Source organism: Chiloscyllium punctatum, chromosome 22 (assembly GCF_047496795.1).
Source record: "Chiloscyllium punctatum isolate Juve2018m chromosome 22, sChiPun1.3, whole genome shotgun sequence".
Taxonomy (NCBI): domain Eukaryota; kingdom Metazoa; phylum Chordata; class Chondrichthyes; order Orectolobiformes; family Hemiscylliidae; genus Chiloscyllium; species Chiloscyllium punctatum.
In genome coordinates, this window is record NC_092760.1 from 45737281 (window position 1) to 45762107 (window position 24827).

The 24827-nt window shown below is 39.8% G+C and overlaps 1 protein-coding gene and 1 long non-coding RNA gene across 2 annotated transcripts in view; one reads left to right on the forward strand and one right to left on the reverse strand.

Annotated features, from left to right (window-relative positions):
* The first annotated feature begins 2671 nt into the window (after positions 1 to 2671).
* LOC140493600 (uncharacterized) lies at positions 2672 to 21634 on the forward strand. Its single transcript, XR_011963723.1, has 5 exons — positions 2672 to 2786; positions 2864 to 2944; positions 7624 to 7926; positions 13890 to 14486; positions 15337 to 21634. It is a non-coding gene; the product is annotated as an uncharacterized lncRNA (long non-coding RNA).
* syt8 (synaptotagmin VIII) overlaps positions 6577 to 24827 on the reverse strand; it is a 75165-nt gene continuing 56914 nt past the window's right edge. The window contains exons 3-9 of the mRNA XM_072592216.1: positions 23657 to 23817; positions 21155 to 21244; positions 20359 to 20526; positions 16925 to 17092; positions 13154 to 13271; positions 11670 to 11803; positions 6577 to 9927 (exon numbers count right to left, since the gene is read on the reverse strand). Coding sequence (XP_072448317.1) covers positions 9697 to 9927; positions 11670 to 11803; positions 13154 to 13271; positions 16925 to 17092; positions 20359 to 20526; positions 21155 to 21244; positions 23657 to 23817 — 1070 coding nt within the window. The 3' untranslated portion in view covers positions 6577 to 9696. The remainder of the gene's footprint in view (positions 9928 to 11669; positions 11804 to 13153; positions 13272 to 16924; positions 17093 to 20358; positions 20527 to 21154; positions 21245 to 23656; positions 23818 to 24827) is intronic.

Genomic DNA, 24827 nt, shown 5'->3' on the forward strand with positions numbered 1-24827 from the left:
CCCATTCCAGACCCGCATCAAATCATTCAAGTTTTCATTGCAAACGTTAGTGTACATCATCGTAATTATATGAATTATAATGTTCACCTCATCCTTGCAGTTTCAGATGTGAGGTAGTGCTTTTGGTCAGCACTCGCATCCTTTTAACTTATGTCTGCTAAATTCTACAACACTGAGATGACAATGTTAGACTAGCAAGCATCAAGGGCATGATACAATCTGCCTTTATTTGACACATAAGCATATTCTTTCTCTGTGCAGTGCATATATGTGAAGAAGGATTTGTAAATGAAATGTAGCTGGAAATGCATCATGTCCTTGTTCCTTCAATACTGTAACATGCAGCAGACGTGGAGATTGTAATTTCACCCATGAGACTGACACTGAAACTGTCTACTCTGGGCGTTGCCCCAGCCATTTTCCTGCTGCAATTCAAATCAAGAGGACAGCAAATAATGGTAGGGAATAGAACTGTTGGTGTACCCCTGTCAGCACCTGCCTCCACCTGGTCACCAGGTACCTCAATGTCATCAATGTCCACTATTACTTTGCTCTACCCCTACAGCACCTTTCCACCCACCACATTTAGTGTGGAGACACACAACCTGAAATTTTGCTTCCCTGCCAGCTGAACACTGACAGTACATTTTATTGGTGCCCACCCTGCTCCTTTACACTCCCCCTAGTGGAGTCACATGATGATCATTGCTAACAACTCACCTCCCATAACCTCGGAGATGGGCAGAAAAAGTAACTGGGAACATACAAGAATGGATTGACTGTTAAGGGTGAAGAAATGGTGATGATTCACCATTAATGTAATAAACCAATGGATCACCTATGGATTGAACACAATTACGTTGATTGGCTTTCAAAGTTGAAAACGTTCTCTTTCCCTGCTCTGTTACTTTGGAGTCATTGCTGAAGCTTTCCCTGCATAACCTTTCCAGACCAATTTTTAATTTAAGGGCAATTACGGCATTCTGTACATTTATGATTCTAAGTTAAAAGAAAACAGCCTGAAATGACTATACATCGTCATTTTGCAGGAATAATCTGATTTCTTGAAGTGTGACATTACAATATGATGAAAGGACTGTCCAGTTCTGGTCGCCCTATTATAAGAAAGATGTGGATGCTTTGGAGAGGGTTCAGAGGAGGTTTACCAGGATGCTGCCTGGACTGAAGGGCTTATCTTATAAGGAGAGGTTGACTGAGCTCGGACTTTTTTCATTGGAGAAAAGGAGGAGAAGAGGGGACCTAATTAAGGTATACAAGATAATGAGAGGCATAGACAGAGTCGATAGCCAGAGACTATTTCCCAGGGCAGAAATGACTAACACGAGGGGTCATAGTTTTAAGCTGGTTGGAGGAAAGTATAGAGGGGATGTCAGAGGTGGGTTCTTTACACAGAGAGTTGTGAGAGCATGGAATGCGTTGCCAGCAGCAGTTGTGGAGGCAGGGTCATTGGAAACATTTAAGAGACTCCCGGACATGCGTATGGTCACAGAAATTTGAGGGTGCATACATGAGGATCAGTGGTCGGCACAACATCATGGGCTGAAGGGCCTGTTCTGTGCTGTACTGTTCTATGTTCTATGACTTGGAAGTGTTAAATCTCTATCCAAAGAGCTGCTGACAGAGTTATTACAGCCTGGTCCTTCTGTTTATTGGAAATGTGGACCATGAAATTTCATTATTAAACAGCAGGGCCTAGAGTCATAGAGATGTACAACACAGAAACAGACCCTTCAGTCCAACTCGTCTATATCGACCAGATATCCTAACCTAATCTAGTCCATTTGCCAGCACTTGGCCCATATCCCTCGAAACCCTTCCTATTCATATACCAATCCAAGTGCCTTTTAAATGTTGTGATTGTACCAGCCTCCACCACTTCCTCTGGCAGCTCATTTCATACATACACCACCCGCTGCAAGGTGGACCTTGTCTATTTACCCTATCCATGCCCCTCAAAATTTTATAGACCTCTATAAGGTCATCTTTCAGCCTTGACTTCTTCCTTTAGAAATTCACGTGGCTCTTATCTCATTTCTACCAGTAGCTGGAAGCTACTGCCCAGCTCAGTGTTGTAATGGATATGTAGCCCACCATGGTCTCCAGACTGAAGACTGATCCTGACCTGAAAGAATCTGAAGTTGCTTGTATTACTTTGTTAATTGATCTTCTCTTTCTCACAAGGGGAAGGATATCAATCACTCTGGGCAGCCTTGGCTGACGCTTTCGCATTTGTCCATCCAGACAATCTTCTCTCGCCCTCCTATCACCCCAAGGTCAAAATTCACACTGCTGTCCTCTCCTGAAATGTGTGGAATGCCCAAAGTTAGAATCGGTGGATAACAAATAGTTTCAACTGAGGGCTTTTGTTAAGGCTAAAGAACTTCACAATGACAGTGATTGGCCTGATTTAATGATAGTGTGCCACTGTACTTATTAAATAGGAATAGCGAAAGTGCGTCATACTTTTACTTGCTTGTATGGAGGTTGCATTTAATGATCTTGCAGCAGGTGTTTGGAACATATTTAGGAAATGAGTCATGCAGTACCTCATTTCATAGGCCTTCCAGCTTTCACCTTAGGAATGAAATGACGTTAAAACGACATTGCTATTTTAGTCCTCAGTGTCTCATAAAAGATGGAACAACAAAAGGTTCATTAGAGAGGGAAATCCTGATGGAAAGAAATAGGCCAGCTCTCACAATGAACCAAGTGCAGAAAACTTTCTGCTGGCTCCTGAAATTGTTTGTATGCATACAATATCATAGGTAAGTTGTTTCATTTTTAATGTTGGCTTAGAAATTGCAACATTTGTTTTTCCCTTAATTTTCTGATTTTTACTTAGGAAAGCATTGATTCTCCTTGAGGACTCTTCCAGGGATTCTGGTCAACCATTCCTGGCCAACCCCTCAATATCCTATATGAGGTGAATCACTTTTTATATCATTCTAACATGGTATTTTTTTTTCTGATTGATATTACATTGTAGTCAGACATACCATGTGTGTTTAGTTAACTCCTTGGCTCATGATTGACAGCAGATTATATCTAGCTTGATGGCTATTATAGTTCAGATAAAATCATCGAACCTTAAGAAAGCTGAAGCTCAGAGTGATATCATTCAGGCCATCATATGTGTACTAGCTGAATAAACTAGCTGCCCAGTCTAATCTCACAGACCAACATCTGGGCTGTAGCCTTGCTGGTTACAGCACTTTAGGTTCAGGTCCAGGTTTCCTTTAAATGAGTTGAGGGTTTCCATCTCCACCAGCAAACTGGCCAGTGAATTCCAGACACCCACAGACTTCTGTTGATTCCTCATGCTCTCCCTAAGCTTTCCACCATTCATTTTTGCTATGGACCAGACCAGAGTATCTCACAATACATGCAGAAGATAGCCTAGACCCTAACTTTTTTCTTTTGAAAGGTAAATGTGAGTTGCTGTGTTCCAGATGCAATTTGATTTGTCAAACTACTTGACGTTAAGTAAAACACAACTTTTTTCATCACGCCGGAGTTAAAGTACAACAAAAGAAAGAGGAACTTAGAATAGCTTGACTCTATTGGAAAACGTAAAGGAATAATAGATTATTTTACTACTAAGCAGTAACTGTTCCAATATAGTAACATCCTTCGCAAAAGGCAAATTCAGAACATAGATTATCTCACATGCAACTCCCATAGCAGATAGAGAACCCCCAGCTTGTGGCTGTAACCAAGCAAGGGAAAAAAATAACTTCCACTTCTTCAAGACCCCAACAGTACCCTAAAATGCCTGGTTCTGTGGGAGCTTGACCACACCTGTTCAGGCTGCTTCCATTGTTCAAACTTAAAAAACAAAGAAGGCTTCAGAAATTGTTTATCTTCTCATGGACTTTCATCATCTGCCCCCACCCCCATCTCTTTCTAAAATAAACCAGGACAAAACACACCTCTGAGAGTCACAGTATTGTTTGGCGGCATGGTGGTTCAGCAGTTAGCATCTTGGCATCAGGATCCCAGGTTCGATTCCAGCCTCAGGCGACTGTCTGTGTGGAGTTTACATATTCTCCCTCTGTCTGCGTGGGTTTGGTCCGGTTTCCTCCCACAATCCAAAGATGTGCAGGTCAGGTGAATTGGCTGTGCTAAATTGCCCATAGTGTTAGTTGCATCATTCAGAGGGAATTGGGTATGGGTGGGTTACTCTTTGGTGGGTCAGTGTGGACTAGTTGGGCCGAAGGGCCTGTTTCCACACTGTAGGTAATCTAATCTAAATATGTAGCCCCTGATATTAACCTCTCCATAAAGAGAAACAAGTCTTCTCTGTCCACTGTGTCCAAGCTCATGATTGTTTTGTACAGTGTAATTAAGCCACATTTTGGCCTTTGATGATCGAAAAAGAACAACTCTAATCTATTCAATCTTTCCATCTCACTACGAGTTTTAAACACTAGCACTATTCTTGTAAAACTCTCCTGTCCTCTCTCTTAAGATCAGTTATGTCCTTCCCGAAAGTGTGATCAAAAGGATTTGCAAAACTACAGTTTGGCCTAAACAGTGCCTTACATAATCACAGCATTACATCCCAACTCTTGCATTCAATATAGAGTCAAATATCTTACCCAATGAAGGAGTGCTTTCCATATAGTGTATTTAAAATCTGATATGTCTATCCCACAACCTTTAGCTAAATGTGGATACGTATTCAAAGGTATCTCACTTGTTCTAACCCTCTCAATACTCTCCCATTTAGTGTGCATGCCTTTGCCTTGTTTGTCTTCTCTATACTCAAATCCAATTCCCTTTTTATGGTCCAGTTAACCAAACCATTGATATGTTCCTGAAATTGACAACCATCCTCTTCACGGCCACCTATCTGACCGATTTTGTGTCACGTGTAATGTTTACATTTTTTCTCTCGGTCTGCATTTATTGCTTGTCCCAAGTTGCCCTTGAGAGGATGGTGGTGAGCTGCCTTCTGGAACATTTGGTGCAGGTAGACCCAAAATACCATTAGGAAAAGAGTTCTAGAACTTTGACTCAGTGACTCTCAAGGAAGAGTGATATAGATTAGATTAGATTACTTAGTGTGGAAACAGGCCCTTCGACCCAACAAGTCCACAGCGCCCCGCCGAAGCGCAACCCACCCATACCCATACCCCTTGCCTAACACTATGACAATTTAGCATGGCCAATTCACCTGACCTGCACATCTTTGGGCTGTGGGAGGAAACCGGAGCACCCAGAGGAAACCCACACAGACACGAGAACTCCACACAGTTAGTCACCTGAGGCAGGAATTGAACCCGGGTCTCTGGCGCTGTGAGGCAGCAGTGCTAACCACTGTGCCACCGAGTCAGAATGGTAAGTGACTTGGAGGGAACTCTAAGGTAGTGGCATTCCCATTATCTGCTCCTCTTGTCATTTCAGACGGTATTGGTGATATGATTGGAAGTTACTGTCTTAGGAGTCTTGCTGAAATTCTGCAGTGCATCTTGTAGGTGGTACCCACTCTGCTAATGAGTGTGTAAATGGAGGGTGTAAAGGTTTGTAGCTATAGTGATGATCAATCAGCTGCTTTGTCCTGGATAGTGTTAAAGGTCTTAAATATTGTTGGGGCTGCACTTATATAGGCAAGTGTCGAGTATTCTGTCACACTCCTAAATTGTGCTTTGTAGATGGTAAGCATGCTTTGGAGAGTCAGGAGGTGAGTTACTCACTGCAGAATTCCTAGACTCAGTTCTGCTTTTATTGCTACAGTGTATATATGGTTAGTCCAATTAAGTTTGTGGTCAATATTAACCCTTAGTATGCTGATAGTGGGTTGTTCAGTGATGTTAATGCCATTGAATGTCAAAAGACAAAGGGGAGACTAGACACAGAACTGAGCTAATCATATATACACTGTAGCAATAAAAGCAGGAGAGACAAGGAATTCTACAGTGAGTAACCCAATTCCTGACTCTCCAAAGCATGTCTACCATCTCCAAGGCACTTGTTAGAAATGTGATAGAATACTCCCCATTTGCCTATATGAGTGCAGCTCCAACAATATTCAAGATGCTAGATACTATCCAGAACAAAGCAGCTGTTTGATCATTGCTACAGCTACAATGTTATTGCCACTGAATATCAAAAGGCAAAGGTTAGAGTCTCTCTTGTTGGAGATAGTCATTTCCTGTAAGTTGTGCAGTGCAAATGTTACTTGCCACTTATTCACCCAAGGCAGGCCTTGCTGCATTTGGACATGAACTGCTTCAATATTTGAGGAGTTGCAGATGATGCAGCACAGTGGCTCTGTGGGAAGAAATGTAAGGAATTGAGGTTGAATATATGAAAGCCTAATCAAATGGTGGAATAGGCTCAACAAGGTAACTGGTATTCTCCTTTCCTTGTATTTGAGCAAATTTTTCTCTCCATGCTCATATGCCACTACATTTTCAAATTTGTTACTTTGACATTTTAATGTACCCATTTATTACACCAGTGTCAATGCCAATAGAACCCTTGCTTCATATTTGCCTTCCTTGACCCTAGGATATTGAAGCTATGCACAATACAAAGCACAACATTCAGTACTTTACTTATGCACTAATCATTTTATTTTAGAATGGTGCCTCCGTTGGGATTTGTTTTAAACACTGTTAAAAGTCTTTCATGTGTGAATCATGTTCACAATGGGAACATGAGAAATTCTCCCATGAAATTAGAAACCTAACAGAGTTTTCAATACATGTCAAGGTTACTTTATGAAGATTAATGGGACTTATCTTTGATAGTAATGGCACTTCAGATATAAAAGGATGGATGAGGAACTTTTTCCAGGATTATAATAACTATTCCAAAATATATAATCACAACTGATTATACATACATTCAAATATTATTCCAACTGCAGTTGATAGAAGTCCAAGGGCACAGCATTTTTAAATTATTCATTCATGCGATTTGGTACCATGTAGGATGTGGCTGGGTCAGCATTTATTGCCTGTTCCTAGCTGCCATTGAGAAGGTGATGGTGAGGGACTGCCTTCTTCAACTGTTGCTCTCTATTTGGAGGACGTAGACCCACAATATCACGAGGGAAGGAGTTCCAGGATTTTAATCTTGTGACATAAACGAACAGTGATAGGTTTCCAAGTCAGGTGAGTGGCTTGGAGGGGAACATGCAGATGTTGGTGTTCCTATGTATCTGCCACCCTTGTCATTCCAGATGATGGTGATCACGAATTTAGAAGGTGCTATCCAAGAATCTTTGGTGAATGTCTGCAGTGTGGCTACTCAGCACAGTGCTGCAAGAAGTAAACATTTGTAGCTATAGTTCCAATCAAGTGGGTTGTTTTGTCCTGGATGGTGTCAAGCTTCTTGAGTGTTGCTGGAGCTGCACTCATCCAAGCAAGTGGAGAATATTCCATCACAGTCCTGACTTGTGACTTGTAAATGGAAGATGCAAGTTATTTTTTGCAGGATACCTAGCTACTGAATTGATATGTCTAGTCCAATTTAATTTCTCATTAACGGTAACCAAAAGGCTGTTGATAGTTGATACCCATCACTATGGGTCATATAGTGATCATAATGCTTTTGGATGTTAAGGAGTGATGGATATATTCTCTTTCCTTGTAGATGTTCGTTGTCGAATATTTGTGTGGCATAGATGTTGCTTGCTACTCATCAGCACAAAGCTAGATATTGCCCAGGTCTCACTGCATTTGAACATGGTTAGTTTCAGTATCTGACGATGTCTGAATCATGCTGAACATTGTGAAATCATCAATGAACTTGCCCATTTCTGGTGGAGGGAAGGTCATTGATGAAGCAGCTGAAGACGGTTGGATGTTGAACACTACCCTGAGGAACCCCTGCAGTGATGTCCTGGAACTGAGATGACTGACCTCCAACAATCACAGCCATCTTTCAATGTGCCAGGTATGCGCCAACCAGTGGAGAGAGTTCCTCCAATTCCTATTGAGTCTATTTTTACTGGGACTCCTTGATATATCACTCAGTCAAATGCAGTCTTGATGGCAAATGAAATCACATTTGGTTTGTCTGTAGAATTCAGCTCACATATAATCCATCATAGTAAAGGACAATCTTTCCCTGAACCATTTAACTAAAATTATTATTGAAACATTCAGATCCAAAGTCAAGGTAAATGTGCAAAACATTGCCACGAATCAGAAGATAAGGCTGGGATTTTAAAAAACTTGTATTTTATGGGAAACTTAATGAGGTGAAGGGAAGAGGTAAGTAAGTTAAAATGAGAAGCAACATGATAAATCTTTAGTTCAAACTATGTGAAAATACAGTAAAGTAGAAGACCATGTTAAAGAACAACTTCAATACTTCAGAAGAAAGCATTAACAAGCATTGATTAAAATGAGTAAAGATCAGAAATTGTGCAATTAAAGGAGAGCATATAAACTAAAGGAAACATTAATTTGCTAGGTGGTTAGTTACATAAAAATAATTCACTTGTAATTAGTCATGGAAAATAAAGAATTGTAAATTAAATCAATTATTTTCAAAATTCTGTTCTTCCATTTGGTCCTGGCTGCTTTTCTTTGGTCATCTGGAAGATGATATTCCATTTCACACTCACTCCTTTCTGATGCAGAGATCTGCCAGACACTGACTGAACCAGCCAAACTGCTAGGCACGGGAAGCCCCAGCATCCAATTCTATTCGTAGCCTTCACACCTGCCCCTTTCTCATCCTAGAACCTGTACACAATATTTACCTTGCTAAGGGCATGTACAGGCCGATTAAAAATCTTCAGAAATTGTCACAAACCCATGGAACTTGGTTCTGGCTTTTGTTCATGGGTTTTTTTTGATCTCCTGTTGACAAGAGACCTCCTGTTGCAACATCCCATGGATTTTTGGAGTCTCCGTCAATTTATTATCACTGTCAAAGATGCATGAAGCCTTCAATATCTTGGTTAATTAAACAGTTTTTAAGAAGCCCTTAGAAATTATCAAATGTGAAGTACATCATGGCAGAGCTGACATCCACCTACACATTTTCTAGCAATGGCCAGTGGATATTGCCCAAAACCAAAACTCTGAATAATCTTTTACATTCTCCCGAACACTGTTCCAACTGCTGTCCTGGAGATCAGTTGGTTCACCTATATCAAAGACCAGATTCAAATTGGATCCACTTAGTCTACCACTACGAGGGAGACCTGTTAGTATCGTTATTTTATGTACTATTAAGCTGAAACCATGAAAATAATGATCCATTGAAGTAGTAATTTGATGTAAGGAACCAAAGGATAAATATAAATCAATCAATGTTAAAATATAAAATACTTCAATTAAGGTGTACATTCCAAACAATCCACTGTCTTCTATTTATTTCAATTTAGTTGAATATTCCAGGACGGTGAAAAAAATGCCAAATATTCAGGGTTTCTGAACTGCACTGCACCCCAGTAATGTAATCAGCTCTACCAGTATAATAAGGATTATAAAGTTGTAAATATAATGTATTTATATTGCATTCTCTGTTATGTTTTCAGATTGTTTGAGGTTGTAATGTAATACATCTCACCTTATTCACTTTGATTCAGTTCTTAGAACACAGCTGGATCAGGAGTGTTTCTTAGCAAAGGTGTACAGATTTATCTGAAACATTTAAGTTTATAATTTATGACAGGGTAGAAATTATATTGGTTTCAATAGGGTCAATACACTAGAAAATTTGGAAACGAGATTTCATCCCAAGTGCTTTGAGTGCTTTGTCCACTTCCTCCTTGGGTTGCAGAGTGTGCCATTGCGCTATTGGTCGTCTGGGGTTGGCCAGCATGTCCGACCAGTGGCGTAGCTGATTTCCTGTAGCATCACAACCAAGAAATAACTTTCCAATGGCATCGTTCTTTGACAGCTTATCATGATCCCACACAGAGATCACTAACTGTACTTTCTGTATGGTGAAAGAGAAAACAAAAACAAGGAACGTTAGAGACAGTTGAAATTCAATTACATTTTTACATTTCCTCATGGATTTCATGTTAATCAAGATGCTAATGGTATAAAATGGAGAAGAATTCCCAGCACAATGAGATATGCCAGAGTATGTCATTTTCTGTTCTGCCTCTATAATGTTGAAAAATGTGTTACTGGAGAAACACAGCAGGCCAGGCAGCATCCAAGGAGCAGGAGAATTCGACATTTCGGGCATAAGCCCTTCTTCAGGAAATGATGCCTCTATAATGTGCCCGCATTAGAACATTGAAAGAAAGCGCAGTAGCAGTCTTGACATTTCTACAGTGAAAAGTAAAATACTTGAGATCTCATCCCAGCATCTACACCCACTCAGCTTTCACCAGAATCATTACAAAACAATATTTTTCATACTAGCCATCATGTGCGATTGGGTGAGATTGCAAATTTAGTACAAAGTACTTTGAATTTTTTTTGCAGCGTGTGCTGTTGGAGCTACATTAAAGCACTCAAAGTCATTCCACATACTTCAGTAATATACAGCAGAAAGAAGACATAACTGGGAGTTAGTGTGGGCTGGGATGAGACTGAAGATTCAGACGTGACAACTAACATGTAATTTATGATAGCATTTAATTTGCTCTCCTAAATTAAAAGCAGTGCATAGGTGAAACATATTTTTTGCAGATGCCTTCTTCCTTCCCCAGGACTGAAGTAAATACTCTTTGTTAGTAAGTGAGAGCAGGTTGTTGGATGACATTAGAATGGAACTCACTCATGTCCTAAACAGGTATTGGGATACAGATACTTTCCAGTCAGAATGTTGAATAGCAATAAGTAGCAGGTTGTGTTTGTCCCTATTCCCTAGATCAGGAATACTGGCGCAAACAGCCCCAAATGTTCCCTCACTTGAGATCAATGAAACAAGGCACAGATTTGGAATTTTTAAAATTTTCATCTTGTAAGGAAGTTGTTCTTTCCATTATATATTCATTTAACTTCTGAACTGAGTTCATGGATACAATTCAGTTTGTTGACAGTAGATTATAATTTAAATATTGCTAAAATTCAATGTCCCTTTGCAGATATATTAACAATAAAGATGAGAGAGTAACACAGAGGATTAGAGTACCAATAGACAATTCACTAGTTGGTACATGCTCCCAATCTTGACCATCTGAAAGGGGAATAATTGGGTAAAATTCAGGTAGCTTTTAACAAAGGAGAACTGAGACCAAATGTCAATACACTGCCATTGCACATCTACATGCATGAGCATAAAGGGTATACAGATGTCTGTGGTCACAATATCAAAAGTGGATAGCCTAGAGATAGAAATAAGGAAAAGGTACTGAAGTGTAAAATCTTCCCTCTTTCAAAGATATGGTTGATTTGTTTGTATTAGTGTAAAAGCGGAGGAATAGAATTGGGCTCACCTTGCATGATCAGTAATCAAGGCAGGACTAAGTTAAGATACTTCTGCAATGAAGTAGTTAAATCAAAATCTCAGAAGGGCACTGATACAACATTTCTATTTCTATATGGTATCTCTTCCATATAGATGACAATATCAGTTTGGTGCAATAGTGCCCTATTGTATTACTGCACATTTCATATGGTAATCTACTTGCCATTAGGTTGAAGCTGCTTAAATCATTTTCATGCAAGTTTGAATGTAATCTACTGCAAAGTACTTTTAATAATTCCAGATATTCCTCTCACCTGTATTTCTTCAAAGGTTACATCGAAGGTAAAGGACTCATTGAAATATGGATTCAAGGTGTTCTTTTTAACTGTTGTCTTCTTTTTCTTAAGTTTTTTCTTATTGAGCATCAGACGTATCTTCACATAGGGGTCTATAAAAATGATAAAGAATACCTCCAAATACCAGTGAAAATAAAGTACATTATCCCCTTTGGTTCTGTATTCAGCCTTTGTCCATCAACAGCATGAAGTAACATTCATTTTGAAGATACTGGTTAGAAAATTAATCACAAACTGCCCCATGTGAGCTTTTACTATATGATACAGGTACAGTGAAAATATTTGACTCTGTTTTTTGACAGGTACAGGTACAGGACTTGTATTATTCATGACAGAGTGATATGTGATCATTGTTCTACTTTTCACTTAATCTGGAGTAATTTTGATTTTAGATAATAGTGTAAGCATGACATCAGCTTGAAAATTCCTCTGCCAATTTTATTTTCTTTCAACTTCAATGGAAGTAAATATTAGAGGAGATGTGCAGCAAGTGCTCAAACTGATATTTATATGAGTTATGCTATCACCTGAAGTCAAAATTCCCTTAATTCTGTGGGTAATGATGGGTATCTCTCCTGGACGCAATGCTAAATATAGGGAATTCTGAGTGCAATTGATCCACAAAACGATAACAGCTTTGGGTGTGTTATATCCACAATCATACCACTGGGGTTTGGTTTTTAATAACAGTGTTGTCAGTACATTGTGTGTAGAATAACAGACTGCTGGAACATGTTAAGAGAGGGAAACAAATAAATGAGCAAAGCTGCAGGAATAGTAGATAATCCATTAAAACATTACAGACAAGACAACAAATATCAGGGCAAAGATTACAGACAGTAGCAATTACCTGTGAATGCATTACAAACAGAATGGAAATTATCTGGGAATAATTTGCGGAACAAGATAGAACCCCCTCAATCTTTCTCCTCTATCTCTCAAACATCACCTCCTCTCTCTCTTTCCCTCTATCTCTCTCTTCTTCTCCTCTGTTCATTATTTCTGTCTGCCTTCCCTTTTCTCTGTCCTGCTTTTCTCTCCTCCCCCTCTCTAGCCTTCCATTACTCATCCCCAGATCAGCATTTTTTTCTTCTGATCTCTCCAGTGACTGCTTTCTGCACTTTTTTTCTTCTGCTCTCTTTCTGCCCCTCTCCCTATGAGCATTTCTGATAGGCCAAGTTACCAACTTACTAACACCTTTTTAAAGCTACTACCCAAGACCAATTTCAAAGCCAGTAGTCACAAGCAAAATACTATGGGTTTGCACTCGGCCTATTCCAATTTACTTCATAAGACTGATGCTTGAATGATATTCTACAAGTAGTATTTACAATCAGTATGGAAACAGCAAACATGAGGACTTGCAGACTGTTTTAAACGAATGTTGTGAAAGAAATATGCTCAGCGAACCTTGCAGTCACAAGTGTGCAGTCAGAACTCACCAGATAAACCATCTTTATCCATTATCCTCAGGTTCTTGGCTTCTAAAATTACAATAGTCAACTTGTTCGAAGTGGGAACATAACGGAGGGAGAAGCAGATATCACCAAGTTTCACTTGCTAATGAAGAAACCAAACAAAATAAAGTCAGCAATATTCAGGCAATAGCATAGAAGGGAAAGACAATACAGGAATCATTGTTACCAATAGAGCTAAGCAGCCAAAACCATTTTGGTAACTGTTATTTAACATGAAATTTCATCTCTGATCATTGTAAACATTCACATGAACTAGAGGGCATAGGTTTAGGGTGACAGCGGCAAGATTTAAAAAGGGTTGAAGGGGCAACTTTTTCATATAAAGAGTGGTACATGTATGGAATGAGCTACCAGAGGAAGTGGTAGAGGCTGATACAATTACAACATTTAAAAGGCATCTGGATGGGTATATGAATAGGAAGAGTTTGGCAGGATATGGGTCAAGTGCTGACAAATGGGACTAGATCAGATTAGGATATCTGGTCTGCATGGATGAGTTGGACTGAGGGGTTTGTTTCCGTGCTGCACATCTCTATGACTCCACATGTAGCTTCTCCTTAAAGGTATCATTTTTCTTATAAGCAGAAAATAAATCTTAACCAATTAAGGATTTTAACTTGACATGTAAATTTGTCATTTTCCATTTCAGATGCTATCAATAGCCTCGTCATATCTGTAGCATTGTGTGTTTTTATTTCAGATTCTGAACAGTCCCAGTTTTCCACATCTGCACCTAATGCTGTGCTGATTTCTATGTTTGTGAAATCATGTTCCGGGATACTGGACTCCTAGACACAGGAGGAAAGAACTTAATCTACTGGATCTAATGTCTAGTGAACCCAATATGACCTTCCCTTGACTTTCTTCACAAAATCTGTGCTCCCACCTCAGGCCTCCTAACTTCCTCTAAGGCCATCCAATCTCTCAAAGCCTCCTCACCAACCTTGCTCTGATTTCACAGGCCTCCAATCTGAAAACCCACAGCCGCAATATCTAGTCCCTCAGACCTCCAATTATTGACCTCACTCGATCCAGCGATCAGGCACCCTCTCCAACCTACCTGGGATTAGAACCACTACCCCGACTGAAGGTTGGCTTTGGACCTCAATTGACTCTATAACTTCTTCACGAGCATCCACCAAGTTCTACTGAGTGGAAGTCAGGCTGACATTCAAGCAGGGAGCTCACCAGTAATGTTGCTGGACATCATGGATGAAGTCTCTGCAGCTTGACAGTAAATCTGGACTTCCATGCCTCCAGGGCACATCCCCTTCACCCCTCATGACCCCTATTCCAGGTAAGCCAACATTTGATATTCCTCCTTTATTTCAAATGTTTATTTAGTGACAAGTTGAAGGACTAGAGAGTGGTTTATTTTAAGAAGGAAAACAGATTAAATCTTTAAACTGACAAGTCTAACAGTTTAATATCTGAGGTAGACAAAAAAAGAGCTTTTAAAAAATCAAATTATTGTGTTTCTAGAAAAAGAAATGGTTGTTAAAAGTAGTGTGTGTGAATTATGAAATAATAGTCATGCTTGACAAACATCAGGAACTTTTTTTGTTATGGAGTCACAGACGTGGCAGATGCCAGGCAAGAAATGCAATGCATTTGGAAGTTTACTAAAAATGTCAAAGTGAATGGAATTAACAGGAAAGAAAACTATGAAAATTGGAAGAGAGGAAGAAAACAAACTCAGAGGGAAGTTCAGTTTTTCCAGACTCAGAATTAGGGAATAGCGTTCTCTCACATTCCAGTCTTGAAGAACATCTCTTCACTGTTCGTATCAATATTTTAGATTTTAATTTTAAATTGTATCCACTTTCATGTTTCACAAGCTAGGACATCCTGAATTGCTTTTAAATATAGTCATTGTTGAGATACAACACACAATTTGAATAAGGAGAAGCCTCACAAATAACTAAGTGATATTGGCCAGAAATTCTGCTTCAGAGGTGTTAATTGAGGAGCAGGAAACTAAGAAAACCTTATACACAAAGGAGATCTGTGCATGCCCTCAAAGTAATGCCTGGAATCTTTGAAAGCAACAAGAAGACAAGCCTTAGTTTAGTATCACATCAGGAAAGCAGCATTTCTTCCTTGACTTTTATTAGCGTGGAACTTGAACTAACAACTTTCTGTTTCAGCAGCAAAAGTTTATGTCAGAACCGATACCTATGAGCTCAGAAGTAGTATGATGACATATCTTGCAAATTCTACAGAAATGGGGAGATCCATACAGTTGAATGTGCAGTTAAATGGAATCTGCGCCTCTCCATGGGGTAGATTTGCTTCCACACATGGAATTTTATGCACGGCATCTTCAACCAGAATCAGAACATTTTTATTCTCAACCTGTCAGTAAATCCAAGTTGAAATGTGTAGATTCTTTACTTTAGCCTTTACTTTGGATGCTTTTATTTAGCCTCAATAATTTCAGTATTGGGGAAATCACTGTACATTTCCTCAGTAGTTATGTTTGAGGATTGTTTATTGTATGGTATAGCTCTGTCACTGTTATTGAAGATTCCTTCTGGGAGTATAACCATCACCTTCACAGGAGTTCAAAGCGACAATTACAGGCAATTTTTTCCATATTTTGTGTGTCAAACAATATAAGGTTTGTGAATGCTTTCTAGCAATTTTGAGAAGATAAGAAACTCTGGGGCCTTGATAGCATGTAACAATAGAGTCATTGCTGAAGTTGGCAGCATTTGCCTTTATTTATTTGCTGCTTTGCGGCTGACACAAGTAATAACAAAAGGTTCACTGGATAATCCCTCAGCTACCTGGCTCCTGAGTTGAAAGCCTAAATGGGTGGCTAGTCGCTGTCACACGGATGATTGGCCACCTGCCACACAAGCCAAAACTTGATTCTCTAAGCTCCGATGGGCAAGGCATTGGAGTGAACAGACTACTCACACTCTGTCCTGACAACTTCTCAGCCCATTGAGCGCCACCCACTCTAACTTCCCTTGAAAAGTCTATGGAACTCAAGTGCCACTTAATGTACTTTATTACATGAGGAAAATGTTTTGCTCCATATTTGTTTCTCTCCTCACTTAAAGGCATATGTTCAACGCTTTAGTGTTGCTGCACAAGAGATGGTTGCCCTCGAATAACTCTCAACTTTTATATTGAAGCTGGACAAAGGGTTTTGGCAAGAAAATGGCACTGGACCTGGACCCAATCCAGTCCTGCTCTCCTTTCTCTTTCCAGCCTATTACCTGAGATCACACACAAAGGATCACTTTGCCTTCACGCTCTGCTTCCTAGCAGAGTATGAATTTCAAACTATGCTCCTTGTATCAAAGTAGTTTTTACACAAATTTCAAAGGCCATCTCACAGAAATCTTCTTTTTTCTTTGTCAGTGTCTGCCTACAGCAGCCTTTGCCTGTGACAGTACATGCCGCCAACATTGGAAAAGCAAATGTACACAATTCCAAATCGTGTCATACAGCACTGGAACAGATCCTTTCCTCCAGCTCACCCATGCTGACCAAATTTCCCAAATTAAGCTGGTCCATTTGCTCACTGTACCCTACCTCCACTCCACTCCCAACCCCCGCCTATATCTCCCTTCTCCCTCCCTCTTTTTATTTTGATACGGTTTGTTGAGGTTAAAACTCTGAAGTCATTGGATGCACACCATCATGAGACCCAACATACAGTTTGAGCAAATTTGCCTAACTGTAGACCCTGCTGAGTTCCAACAGTTTCTGATGAAATCTTACCTCATCCTTTAATGCACAGGTTAGATCCCGCCACTCTTCAACCACGTGGTTCAGATTAACAGTGTTAAGGGGGATTCTCACTTCACCAATTATGTCATGCTTGGAGAATCTGTTGAAGTCATATACCTGCATCACCACAGTCTTGTCAGCTATTTCAGCCTGGCTAGCCTATGAGATTAAAAAAAAGTGGTTCAAGTAGGTTAAAAAAATTACCAGATAATGGGAATTCCAATGCAATCAATTGTATCTAATCCTACTTTCACATTATTGTTCTTATGTATGCTTAGTTTGCAATTGTCTAACTGAAGCTCACTCCAAGTAAGATGGCAACACATTTGTTTGGCAGCTCATCTATGGAAACCTGGGTTACGTCCAGAATAAAATCTTTCACCTTCCTAGCCTCCTAAGAAGCAAAGAAGCATTGAGTCTCCAACAGATGGAGAGACATAAGAAAGTGACACTTGCAAAGGGAAAGTTTTCTTTGACCTTAATGCTGTTAAGTTCCAAATGAAATTATATAAAGTTTTTAACAAAGACAGTATTTGGAGTGTACATAAATCACCAAAATATGGGCTGGATTAGGTATCCAGCCTATTTGATTTGTACTTATTAATTCCATTTGAAGGCAGCGTGGATCTCCCACTGTTTCTCTGGAATTAAGGGGTTACATACTGGAGAATGTTTAAAGTTTCCATGGAAATTCTACACTACTTATTCTTTAGAGGCCTTAACAAAAGCTTAGACTGTTAAGAGCTGGCATTAAACCCCTCTAATGCCTTCGGATGACCTGAAACTTTCACTGGAGTAAGCTTATTCAACCTTGATATTTGAGAATGCCTTTAAAAGGACATCTTTATCCCATCTGAGCTTCCAAAGAACAGCATTTCACTTCAGAAGCCATATTGACTTGGGCTTGGGGGTCTGCTGCTATTGTAGCCTTCACACCCTATGTGAACCGCCAACAATTCAAATTACTCCCTCTCCAAAACCTGGGCAAGGGCTGATGACAGTTGATTGCTGGGTCTAATGCCTAGAAATTTATAAGTTGGTATTCCTTTACATGATCGATGATCAGGCCAATTAACGTGGGATGTTTTCTCAAAGTTGACTTGAACCTGTCACCTGCTGGCCCTTGAGAAAAGTTGAGCAGAATCATCTATCCATTGCCTAGAGATGTGATAAAGCAGATATCTAACATCAAGTTTTCAGGTCAGAGGGGTGGCCATGGGTACTCGCATGGGTTCCAGCTATCTTGTCTTTTTTGTGGAGTACGTGGAATATTCCTTGTTTCAGTCTGACTCCAGCCCCCACCCACAACTCTTTCTCTGATATTTCGATGATGTCATTGGCGCTGCTTCCCTTTCTCATCAGGAACTGGAAAAGTTCAGCCACTTTGTTTCCAGTTTCGACCCCTCTCTCACCTTCCCCTGGCCCACCTCTGACTCCTCCCTTCCTTGACATCTCTGTTTCTATTTCTGGGTTATAGGCTGACTACTAACATCCACTACAAATCCAACAGTTACCATGACTATATATCTTCACGCCCTGCTTCCTGTAAAGATTTTATTCCATTCTCCCAGTTCCTCTGTCTCCGTCGCATATGTTCAGATGATTCCAACGTCTACATGGCAGGCTCCAAAAGGTCCACCTTCCTTATCAACCGAGGATTCCCCAGCACCATCATTGACAGGGGCCCTCAGTCGGGTCTGACCCATCTCTCACATTTCAGCTCTCACCCCTCTTTTCCCACCCACAACAGCAATAAGGTCCCCGTTTACTCAGCTACCATCCTCCCAACATCCATATCCAAAGGATCATTAGCCACCATTTCTGCCACCTCCAGCGAGATGCCACCAGACGCATATTCCCCCTCCCTTCCTTCGTCAGCCTTCTGCAGGGACCGTTCCCTCTGGGACACCCTGGTTCACTCCTCCTTCATTCCCAAAACCTTCCCCACAACCCCATGGCATCTTCCCCTGCAACTGCTGAAGGTGTAACAGCTGTCTGTTTACTTCCTCCCTCTTCAGTATCCAAGGGCTCAAACATATCTTCCAGGAGAAGCAGCACTTTACCTGCACTTCACTCAATCTAGTCTACTGCACTGGCTGCTCACAATGTGGTCTCCTCTACACTGGGGAAACAAAGTGTAAACTGGGTGACCACTTCGTTGAACATCTACATTCTGCCTGCAAAACAGACCCTGACCCGGCCAACATCTCTATCTCAGGCTTGCTGCAGAGCTCCAGCAAAGCTCGGCACAAGCTGAAAGAACAGCACTTAATTATCCACTTGGGGATCCTGCAGTCTCCTGGACTCAAAATCAAGTTCAATAATTTTAGGGCTTAGCGCAATGTCTTTACCCCAATCACCATATACCAGGCCTTGCCATCACATGAAGTGCTATCACACACGACCCTTTGTCAGCTACTAATGGTCTGCCTAAGCACATGTTTATTCTCCCAGGCTGACCTTTAACCACTCCATTGTCTGTCCAACTGTTTTTCTCTCTCTTTGGGCTCTATCTCCATGTTTTGGAAAAATAACAACATTTTCCTAGTTACCATGAGTTCTGAGAAAGATCACTGGACCCGAAACGTTAATTCTGATTTCTCTCCACAGATGCTGTCAGACCTGCTGAGATTTTTAAGCAATTTGCTTTTGTTTCTAATTACCAGCATCTGTAATTCTTTCATTTTTTTACATCTAATATCAAATCTGCTAATGTGAAATAGAAGGAATTGCACTTTGTTGTACTCAGAAAAATCTGTCAAAGCTGACACTTGAAAAGAAAACAATGTGATCAATTCTAAATTTATTGCACAGATCTAAAAGAAATGTTGCAGATCAGCCATCCATAAGGGAACGTGCCCAATTTTCAATTCTTCTTCATAGATGAGCTGCCGATCTGTCTATTCCTTCATCTTGCCACCCCAGAATTGTAACCCCTTCATGGCTGCTCTCAATTCAAGCAATGTGAAAAATCAAAATATGCAAAAGAAAAATCACAATTCCACACACTGTCTTACTGCTTTCAGTAACAATAGAAACTTATTCAAGTTTTGCGTCTGTGTGATGCATGAGCAAGATAAGACATGACTTTCTACTCAAACCAGCACACCATGGGGGTATTTTAATATGAAAAAATATTGCGTTAAAATGGTATTATTTATTATCACATTGTGTTGGAGTGAATAGAAGCTAAGATTAATCCTGGTTGATTAGAAGTTGAGCTTCTCTTTAAAGGATGATTGGTTACTGATTTGACTATTTTTTTCAAAATATTTCCTTATGTAAATAGCTTAACTACAGTTGCCATAAGTGGACTAAACTTCTTGTCAAGCTAAACCTGAGTCCTCATATCTGATTTTAACTTTCCCAGCCTAGTTCAATGAAAAATGCATCAACCTGACAATTGGTTAGGTATTGTATGATACCTTGAAGGTGAAGCGTTCTTTAAAGATAGGATTTAAGGTCCGCCTGTAGACTTTAGTTTCGAATTTCTGTGTCTTTTCTGGGAGAAGATACACGGTAACATAAGGATCAGACGTTCCTCCAAGGTCCATGGCCATTAAGTCCATTGCTTGTATAATTCCAACAGTAATCTGCAAAGGACCATAAATGCAGGGAATATAATAGAGTGATTTCCTGGACTATAAGAGAAGTGTTCCATGTCCAAAGAATACATGCAAATAATGGAAGAACCAAAAGGGAATTTGAACTGCTGGCCTTATTTTGTCAACTTCTCTAGGAGACATGAAAAGCAAACTCATTGACAGCAAAAAGAATGTTCGACACAGACATAGCATGATGCATCATATCTAAAATTGGAGGTATTTCAGCATATCCTCCAGTTACCAAGAGAAATCCATTGGAATTTTCATGTAATTTGCTATAAATGGAATTTTTCACTCAAACGTTTCATTCTTTCTGTCCTGAATTGCTGTGATTTAATTCCAAACACCCCTAACTTCCTCAACTCAGTGGCAATTTATATGTATAAATCATGCTAGTAACTGTGCAACAGCATAATTCACCATGGAAAGCACTATTGCTGTTCATGATCTTGTCTATTTCTGATTTTTGCACAATATCCTGCAATTAGAGGTAATTGGATCCTGTTCAAGAGTATAAATCTTGAGTGAATTTCTTCCAGCTTCTTCAGAGTTGAAATAATTTCTATAGCTTTACAGCTACTGGTTTGGATGGAATGAGGTAAAGCTTTCTATTTACCTCTTCTTTCTTAAAATCATAATCGAAGGAATATTGTAATTTTCCGCGGTTTTCCTCAGCTCCACTCAAATCATCCATGTCTGGCTGCACCTGTAAGACACAATACAAGAAGCTGAGCAACACAGTGAAGATCTGTTTATTTGAACAAGAAATGGATAGCTCATTGTCAGCAATTTTTGGTATTCACACATATGTGGTAAGATGCAAAAATGTTGCTGCTCCTGCATAGGGTGAACTGCTGAACGACAATCTTTAGAAATCATGGCTCTGTTGAAAACCTCCTCTTTTATATGTTATGACACTGTTGACGAGCTGTAACTTCAATTGGAACTTTTTTCCCTCTACATTCCCCCAGTTGAAGGCTGGCAGTCAGGGTATAAAATAGACTAGTCTGCAGTGGGCACAATGTCTGCCATCTAAATATTTTCACTGATACTTTAGTGAAAAACAGTGGGATAAGCATTAGATAGTCCACTTATGTGTGTGCCAATTGAGGCTCTTTAGTGGTTACTGCTTGACCCTTTAGGGCTTGTTTCTGGGCCGCTGCTGGTCCTTCATCAGTGTTGGAGGCAAGCCCATGCCATGTGTATCTGCCTGACTGATCCCAGCAAAGCTTTCCTACTTACCTGCTTTTTTGTCCTTCTCCATCATTCTTCAACATGGGAGGACTGTTATCCAATTGGCTAACAGTCAATGTTTCCTGGTAGTGAAACATCCTCTTATATAGGCCAGAAGCCACTACCTCAGGCAGGTAACTGTCTGGCAACAGTTAATTCCTTCCTGGTGTACCAGAAATGGCCTTGCCCATCATTTCTCAGCTGGAAGGCAGAGCTACTACCTCAATAATAAGTTTCAGCCTCAGGGTTTAATGGTGAGCTAAGTCATATCTAATGCTGATGAACCCCAGTGAGCTGAGCAAACCAAATTTATATTTCAAATCTCAAATTTTTCTATGATACAAAATCCAGATATTAGTATAATGAAAGTCCATAAACAATGAGAACATGACTTTGTACAACATCAGCAACTATGTCATTGTACACTATTATTGCTGTACTCATGTCGACATAGAAACATTGCCTAGTGCTCGATATAGTGATGACCATCATTCAGTAGCACTGAACTATTTCCATCTTTCAAAAGAATAGTACATTAGAAGAATAGACCAACACATTACATAACTAAATATATAGAAGTGCTGGATCCTACAAGATGTGTAAGTGCTTCAGTGTCCTACATTAATGTGAATCTCATCATGTTCTATTAAAAACATTGATGTGCCAAAGATTGGGATAAAATAGACACAGGGTTCTTCATCTTTGGAGAAAGTTTAAATATTAAAATGTATACTTATAGATTGATTTCAATATGAATTTTTCAAGCGAATAATATTTTAAGACAGTCTATTTTAAATGTAGATTAGCCTATCCCCTTCAGTCAGTATTCCCTACAGTCAGGTATTTAGTCATGCGAGGCGGCCTCAGCATGCGCTATCAAGAAATCTGGTGAAAAGGAGGTGGGTGAGGAGCAGAGAGCTTTCATATCCCATGATCATTCAATTCCATTGTCACAGTGGTGTTCCAATAAGTCATGGTGTTTTCAACAGATGGGTGTATGCAAAGTGTTTTCAAATATGTGTTATCATGTTCCCTTGTATATTGCTTTAATAACCTCTGGTTAATGGAATTCAAGAGAGATTGAGATTGTATGTAACCAAATTCCTGATCTGTTGTTGAATGTTTAAAGGAGGTGTGTTACTGGATACTTTATTTCAGACTTCTTCACTTTCTATCCTAAAGGCACTGACAGACACTGGAATATGATTCCAATAACACCAGCATATTTCCAGGCGTTTGTCTGAGTGGTCGTCTTGGCCAGCCCCAACATCTCAAATTTAAAATTCTCATTGGCATGGCTTTTTATTTTTGTTTCATTTCATTTTTGTTTCATTATGTCTCTCTGAAGAATTTTTCATTGTTTGATGATAATTGCAATAGGTAAATGCAAGTTAATGTTCATAAAATCCCAACAGTGTGGAAGCAGACCATTTGACCCATTGAGTCCACACTGCCCTCCAAAGAGCAGCTCACCCACCTACCCTATCACACTGCATTTAAACTACACCACCCTGGACAACTTAGCATGGTCAATCCACCTAACCTGCGCATTTTGGGACAGTAGGAGGAAATCGGAGCACCCGGAGGAAACGCACATGGATGCAGGGAGAGCATGCAGACAGTTGCCTAAGGCTGGAATTGAACTCCAGGTCCCTTGCACTGTGAGGTAGCAGTGCTAGCCACTGTGCCACCCTAATGTTAGCGATATGACAGCAGAGGCTCATCATGCAGATACGTTTTTATATATGAATGAAACATTATTCGACATTTGCTTCAAGAACATCTCTCTTTTAGAAATTGCTACAGTGGAATTGTTCCATTGCTGATGGAATTGCTCATAGTACAGTTCTGCCAATGGTACAAGCTGTTGTTTTGGAGTACTCACCAAGCTTGCAGTGGTGGAGCCATTTAGGTTTTTTAAGTTGACTTGCTCCTTCTTTTTCTTCTTCTTCTTTCTGCAGCAACATTTTACACAGATGCAGATGACACACAGGAGGATGACAAGTCCCACCCCGGCAGCAATGGCAATTAAGGCCCATTTTGGTACTAATTGACAAATGAGAGAATGTGAATAATTAGTGAGATAACAAAATCTGGAAAAAAAACAAATATCAGTTGGAACTACTTGGATCCAAGTCTTAGTCAAATCTTTGAAAATCTAATCCCAGTTCCAATTGAAGATTCAGTCCCAAATTGACCCTCGTTCCACTTCCAAAGCCAATTTTAATGTGCACTTTAATTTTAAATTCAATCCAAACACCAAAACAAGTCATAGCCATAATCTTGGTAACAATGTTAAACTAAAAATCAATTCAAATTCCAGTTGTAAAGATTGTCAGTAAACTGGAAAATGGATAAATTATGCAATGCTGACTATTTTCTGTGCAGTTTGAGACTGATTGCAATTTTAAAAAAGCCTTTTCATTTACTCAATAATTGCAAGTTTCCACCAGCTGCTTCCACAAGAAGGAGAATATGTTATTTATCCCCTTGAGCCTGTTCTGCCATTCAATGAGATCATGGTTTACCTGTGATCAAACTTCACACGTCTGTCCTGGCACAAAATCCCTTAATGACTTTGATTAACAAAAGTCTGTCCGTCTTAGATTTAAACCTAACAGCTGACCGAGTATCAACTGCCATTTATGGTAGGAATTTCCCAACTTTCACCACAATTTTTGTGCTGAAGTATTTGCTTTCTGCAGTCCTGAAAGATTTTGTTTAATTTCAAAGCTATATTCCTCGGTCGTAGACTCCCCAGTTAGCACAAGTAACTTCTATCTATCAACTCAGTGTGTTCCCATAAAAGCTTTGCTCAAATCAATTCTTAACCTTTCAAATTATATGGATCAACATCCTAGTTTGTGTAATATCTCCTCAAACTTTAACTCTTGGAGGCCAGGTATCATTCTAATAAACCTATGCTCCTTCCGATGCTATGCTTCCCAAGCAGTTGTATCTATCATATGTAGTGCAGAATAAACCACTAGCACTAATATATTCAGTAGAGTACTGCAATCAATCCTCTTTCTCTGCCAAATCAGTGGTAGAGGATG